At 36.3% G+C, this 7,042-nt stretch overlaps 1 protein-coding gene across 2 annotated transcripts in view; it reads right to left on the reverse strand.

The window, feature by feature from the left end:
* Nucleotides 1-7,042, reverse strand: part of Sugct (succinyl-CoA:glutarate-CoA transferase) — a 728,955-nt gene that overhangs the window by 596,631 nt on the left and 125,282 nt on the right. For both annotated transcript variants that reach the window (XM_021215549.1, XM_029547521.1), the window contains one exon: nt 1,998-2,141. In XM_021215549.1, coding sequence (XP_021071208.1) covers nt 1,998-2,141 — 144 coding nt within the window. The remainder of the gene's footprint in view (nt 1-1,997; nt 2,142-7,042) is intronic.

Genomic DNA, 7,042 nt, shown 5'->3' on the forward strand with positions numbered 1-7,042 from the left:
GGAAGGGAAGGGAAGGGAAGGGAAGGGAAGGGAAGGGAAGGGAAGGGAAGAAGGAAGGAAGGAAGGAAGGAAGGAAGGAAGACATAAAGAGACAGACATCAGAGTGTATGTGGTCATAAGTTTACTCATTTTGAAGCAGTATTGCATGTGAGAACATGTTCCACGTGGGGAATCACCAATTCAATGCTAGAAGACTTTTTAACTTCTATTATACCATAATAAATGAATGTTTTGAGAATAAATGTATTAATTAATAATTTAAGTATAAAGTAAAGAATTGGTATAGATGAAACTCTCTACATAATTTAGAAGGCTTGGTGAAGAATGAAAAATAAAAACAAAATCTTCTGTTCAGAAATGTTAAGCATTTCAAGACAAAGAGAGCAGAATCTACAAAGTAAGCCCAGAAACCCACAGCATTACACATCTCACACACCTATGAAACTTTCATGTCTTGCACATTTATTGGATATGAAGTTTTATTTGGTTACTTAACTTACCTCAGGTTCATTAAAGCTATTAACACAGAAAAAAAAAAAAGACTTTTAGTTCCTTCCCATAACTACCATCTGTGGCTTTCTGTGGAGAAGCAAGATAACTCATCTGAAGAGAGATCTTTTATCCTTTTATAAAACCATTAAAATTCTAACAGTGATTCAAAGTTGCTGTTAAAAACTCATACACAGTATTTCAACATCAACCATACTGACTTTTTTATTTCGATACACCTCCTTAATCTTGCCTAAGAGAAAAAAAAATCTCCAATGTAGTGTTCCAAGTTTACTATTTTCCCATGTATGCCACTTAAATCTGAAATTCCCAACTGAGATCTCTATGTCTAGAAAGTAATTTTCCCACAGTAAAATGTCTCCTTGCACAAATTAGATATTTTCTTTTTCCTATCCCTGAAAAGTTATCTATTCAGAATCAACTTCCACATATGGTACAGCATCTGGGTCCGATCCAGTAAAGGAGGCAAAATGTCATGTTAGAAGTGAATTAACCCTTCCATTTCACCAGTCTTGTGCCTACTATGCTGTAACTGTAAATGTCTAAATGGGGAGGTTAGTCTGGAGTCTCTGGATAGAGTTCCAGGAGTTAAATAACATAAGTATACACAAAAAGATATCTTTATTTTCATCAACCTCTGACCTAAGCAATTATGAACACAGGCAATGAAACCACCAGAGTATAAGCAATATCTATGACTTGATCACTGATAATTTTATACATCCTTTCATATCATATTATCTCCTGCATACTTCTTGAGATATCATTTCTTTTCAACATTACATCAAATTGTTAATGGTGTTGCAACCACTATTATGTCACCAGCGGCTAAAGCAGAGAGATATCAAGTTCAGAATCTCCCTTGGTTGTAATTTGAGTTCAAGGACAGTCAACTTAATAAGACTGTCTCAAAATGAAATGTAAAAAGAGGGCTGAGAATATAGCATAGAAGCAGACCACTTACCTAACATAGTTCAATTTCCATACATTTTCATGTTAGTAAAAGCCATATATTATGAAAACACAAAAATTATTTTTAAATTGAGATACACATATTTCCATATAACTTAATTCTTTTGTAATTCAACTGCCTCATTTTATCCCAAGATAAGGTCCACACATTTCACCAGACTTACCAGAGAGTCCATGGTACATAAAATGAGAAGAAATGACACCAAGGAAGTTACAGAGCTCATATATCAGTGAAACAGAATAACCCTACTGTGCTCTCAACAGGAGAATAGAAACCATTCTAGTACAAGGAGAACCTGGAATTCTAATTAAACAACAGTGTTTAAATTATAACAAAACCATCATTATTTTTAATTATATTATGAAAGGAAATAAATTATAAACAGAACAGTATACAGGGTGTGTTTGCTTTTTTTAATTTTAATGGGTTTTACACATGTGACCACCAGATTCTATTTAAAAAGGTATAATCCAATACATTGTTATATCAACTAAAATGTAATATGGATTATTACCTGAGATGACAGTAGATTACAATCAATGAACAGTCCTTTTCCAGTTCTATAACGTTGTAGGAGGCCAGCCATAATGGCCCCATAGGCAAAAAGGCCAGTGGCGAGATCAGTCATGGCCACTCCTGGGCGAACAGGATCTCCATCCTGATTTGAGGATCGAATGGGGAAAACAGAAATTGAATATTGATTGCTCTTATATTTTTCAGACCTTTTAAGCTGAATAAAAGAATTATACTTGAAGCATGCATATCTACACATGCACATACACATACATACACATGAATAAATGCAACAAATTAGTATTGAGTATATCAGCTATGTATAATTACTATTGTATTTCTCAAAAGGCAAACAAGGCAACCTAAACCAAGTCAAATGAAAAAAAAAACTTTACAAACACATTTGAAATGCCTTTTTAATCTATTTTACTTAAATGAAAAAATTTAATGAATTGTTGGATTTGAATTTAAGTATTAATTTCCAGGAAATTTATTAATCTTCCAGGAAAGAGTTAAAACAGTTTTTTCTCCTGTTGGATAAAATGCTATTTTAGAAGAGAAACAACATAAGGAGGAGGAAGACAAGGAGGAAAAAACCTGGTTTAATTTTCTTATAATCATGCTAATAGCTGGCAAATGCCCTAATGGCATATGCTTTTTTAAAAGACACATAATGACACATATGTGTGAAAATATCATAATGAAACCCATCACTTTAAATATTAACCTTAAAATTAATTTTAAAATTTGATTTTAAAAGATATTAATCAAAGCACTTAATGGTTACATGTATTTCTGCAGACACTTATAACTAGTAATACCATGTGAGAAACCTTAGTGGCAACCACAAAGACTTATGATGCCTGAAAGTGGATACAAAATATTTTAATGTTAAAAAAGTTTAATCACTAAAATTTTACTGTAACTAGTAATAAGAGTTTAAACAGGTCTGGCCAGCACCAGCCCCAGGCCACCTTGGGCACGAACTCGGCAGACTGTCCCATGGTCCCCAGAGGACTCTCCATGCCCCAGTTGCCCTAGCACACCCAGTATCTTAGGATCACTGAGGGGAGTCGGCCTCCAGAGAGGGCCCTGACACCAGGACTCAGGTGAGAGCGCCATCTTGTATCCCAGGGTCTCTCGGAGACTAGTCTGCACAGGAGAGCTCATGGGTCACAGAAGCAACAGAGCTTCTTGGACAGGGTTCCTTCGGGCCTTCATCTTCAGCCAGGAGGCAGAGCTGAGACTCAGACCTCTGCGCACCTGCCCCAAAAGAGGAGAGCTTGCCTGCTGAGAGTGCTCTGAACACTGGGACTCAGAAGAGAGTTGGACTACCAGTAGTGCTGATAGAGGCTAACAGAATCACAGAAGGAACAAGCTCCAGCCAGAGACAGCTAGAACATTTAACACCAGAGATTACCAGATGGCAAAAGGCAAACATAAGAATCTTACTAACAAAAACCAAGACCACTGGGTATCATCAGAACTGAGTACTCCCATCTCAGCAAATCCTGGATACCCCAACACACCCGAAAAGCAAGATTCAGATTTAAAACCTTATCGCATGATGCTGGTAGAGGACTTTAAGAAGGGCATTGATAGCTCACTTAGAGAAATACAGGTTAACACTGCTAAAAAGGTAGAAGTCCTTAAAGAGGAAACACAAAAATCCCTTAAAGAAATACAGGAAAACACAACCAAACAGGTGATGGAATTGAACAAAACCATTCAAGATCTAAAAATGGAAGTATAAACAATAAAGAAAACCCAAAGGGAGACAACTCTGGAGATATAAATCCTAGGAAAGAAATCAGGAAGCATAGATGTGAGTGAGCATCAACAACAGAATACAAGAGATGGAAGAGAGAATCTCAGGTGCAGAAGATTCCATCAAAAACATGGTCACAACAATCAAAGAAAATACAAAATGCAAAAAGATCCTAACTCAAAACATCCAGGAAATCCAAGACACAATGAGAAGACCAAACCTCAGGATAATAGGTTACGATGAGAATGAAGATTTTCAACTTAAAGGGCCAGTAAATATCTTCAATAAAATTATAGAAGAAAACTCCCCTAACCTAAAGAAAGAGATGCCCATGAACATACAAGAAGCCTAGAGAACACCAAATAGACTGAACCAGAAAAGAAATTCCTCTNGACACATAATAATCAAAACAACAAATGAACTAAATAAAGATAGAATATTAAAAGCAGTAAGGGGAAAAGGTCAAGGAAAATATGAAGGCAGACCTATCAGAATTACACCACTTCTCACCAGAGACTATGAAAGCCAGAAGATCCTGGACAGATATTATACAGACCCTAAGAGAACACAAATGCCAGCCCAGGCTACTATACCCAGCAAAACTCTCAATTACCATAAATGGAGAAACCAAAGTATTCCATGACAAAACCAAATTCACACAGTATCTTTCCACAAACCCAGATCTTCAAAAGATAATAAAGGGAAAACTACAATACAAGGAGGGAAATGATGCCCTAGAAAAAGAAAGAAAGTAATCCTTCAACAAACCTAAAAGAAGATAGCCGCAAGAATAGAATCCCAACTCAAGCAACAATTACTTTTCCATAATATCTCTTTATATCAATGGTCTCAATTCCCCAATAAAAAGACATAGACTAACACACTGGCTACATAAACAGGACCCAACATTTTGCTGCATACAAGAAACCCACACCAGGAACAAAGACAGACACTACCTCAGAGTAAAAGGCTGGAAAACAATTATCCAAACAAACAGTCTGAAGAAACAAGCTGGAGTAGCCATTCTAATATTGAATAAAATCGACTTCCAACCCAATGTTTTCAAATGAAAACAAGGAGGGGCACTTCATACTCATCAAAGGTAAACTCTTCCAAGATGAACTCTCAATTCTGAATATCTATGCTCAATTCTGAATATCTATGAATATAAGGGCATCCACATTCATTAAGGAAACTATAGTAAAGCTCAAAGCACACATTACACATCAAATAATAATAGTGGGAGACTTCAACACCCCACTCTCATCAATGGACAGATCCTGGAAACAAAAACTAAACAGACACAAAATGAAACTAACATAAGTTTAAAAAACAAATGGATTTAGCAGATATCTACAGAACATTTTATCCTAAAACAAAAGGATATACCTTCTATTTAGTACCTCATGGTACATTCTCCAAGACTGATCATATAACTGGTCACAAAACAGGTCTCAACAGATACAAAAATACTGAAATTATCCGATGCATCCTATCAGATCACCACGGACAAAGGCTGATCTTCAATAACAGCATAAATAATAGAAAGCCAATATTCACGTAGAAGGTGAACAACACTCTACTCAATGATACTTTATTTCAAGGAAGAAATAAAGACAGAAATTAAAGACTTTTTAGAGTTTAATGAAAATGAAGCCATGATATAGCTGTCTCATGTGATGCTATGACAGTGCCTGGCAAATACAGAAGTGGATGCTCACAGATATCTATAGGATGGAACACAGGGCCCTAAATGAAGGAGCTAGAGAAAGTACCCAAGGAGTTGAAGGGGGCTACAACCGTATATACATGGAACAATATGAACTAACCAGTACCCCCAGAGCTCATGTCTCTAGCTGCATATGTAGCAGAAGATGGCCTAGTCGGCCATCATTGGGAAGAGAGGTCCCTAGGTCTTGCAAACTTTATATGCCCCAGTACAGGGGAACACCAGGGCCAGGAAGTGGGAGTGGTTGGGTAGGGGAGCAGGGTGCGGGTAGGTTATAGGGAACTTTAGAGATAGCATTTGAAATGTAAATAAAGAAAATATCTAATAAAATTTAAAAAAGAAAAAGAAAATGAAGCCACAACATACCCAAGCTTATGGGACACAATGAAAGCAGGCCAAAGAGGAAAACTCATAGCTCTGAGTGCCTCCAAAAAGAAACAAGAGAGAGCATACACCAGCAGCTTGACAGCATACCTAAAAGCTCTAAAACAAAAGGAAAGAAATTCACCCAAGAAGAGTAGACATCAAGAAATAATAAAACTGAGGGCTGAAATCAACCAAGTAGAAACAAAAAGAACTATACAAATAATCAACCAAACCAGGAGCTGTTTTTTGGAGAAAATCAACAAGATAGATAAACCCTTAGCCAGACTAACTACAGGGCACAGGGACAGTATCCTAATTAACAAAATCAGAAATGAAAAGGGAAACATAACAACAGAAGTTGAGGAAATCCAAAATATCATCAGATCCTACAACAAAAGGCTACAAAACTGGAAAACCTGGATGAAATAAACAATTTTATAGACAGATACCAGGTACCAAAGTTAAATCAGGATCAGATTAATGATCTAAACAGTCCCATATCCCCTAAAGAAATAGAAGCAGTCATTAACAGTCTCCCCCAAAAAATAAAATTAAATTAAATTAAATTAAAAAAAGAAGCCTAAGACCTGATGGGTTTAGTGCAGAGTTCTATCACACCTTCGAAGAAGACCTAATTTCAATTCTCCTCAAACTATTCCACAAAATAGAAACAGAAGGTACTCTACCCAATTCATTCTATGAAGCCATAATTACACTGATACCTAAACCACATAAAGACAGAAAAAAAGAAAGAGAACTTCAGACTGATTTCCCTTATGAATATGCATGCAAAAATACTCAATAAAATCCTGGCAAACCGAATCCAAGAACACATCAAAAGGACCATTTATCATGATCAAGTAGGCTTCATTCCAAGGATGCAGGGATGGCTTAGTATACAAAAATCCATCAACGTAATACACTTTATAAACAAACTCAAAGACAAAAACCACATGATCATCTCATTAGATGTTGAGAAAGCATTTGACAAAATACAACACCCATTCATGATAAAGTCTTGGAACAATCAGGAATTCAAGGCCCCGACCTAAACATTATAAAAGCAATCTACAGCAAAGCAGTAGTCAACATCAAAGTAAATGGAGAGAAACTCGAAGCAATCCCACTAAAATCAGGGACTAGACAAGGCTGCCCACTTTCTCCCTACCTATTCAATATAGTA

The sequence above is a fragment of the Mus pahari genome, chromosome 16, assembly GCF_900095145.1.
Source record: "Mus pahari chromosome 16, PAHARI_EIJ_v1.1, whole genome shotgun sequence".
NCBI classification, from domain to species: Eukaryota; Metazoa; Chordata; class Mammalia; order Rodentia; family Muridae; genus Mus; species Mus pahari.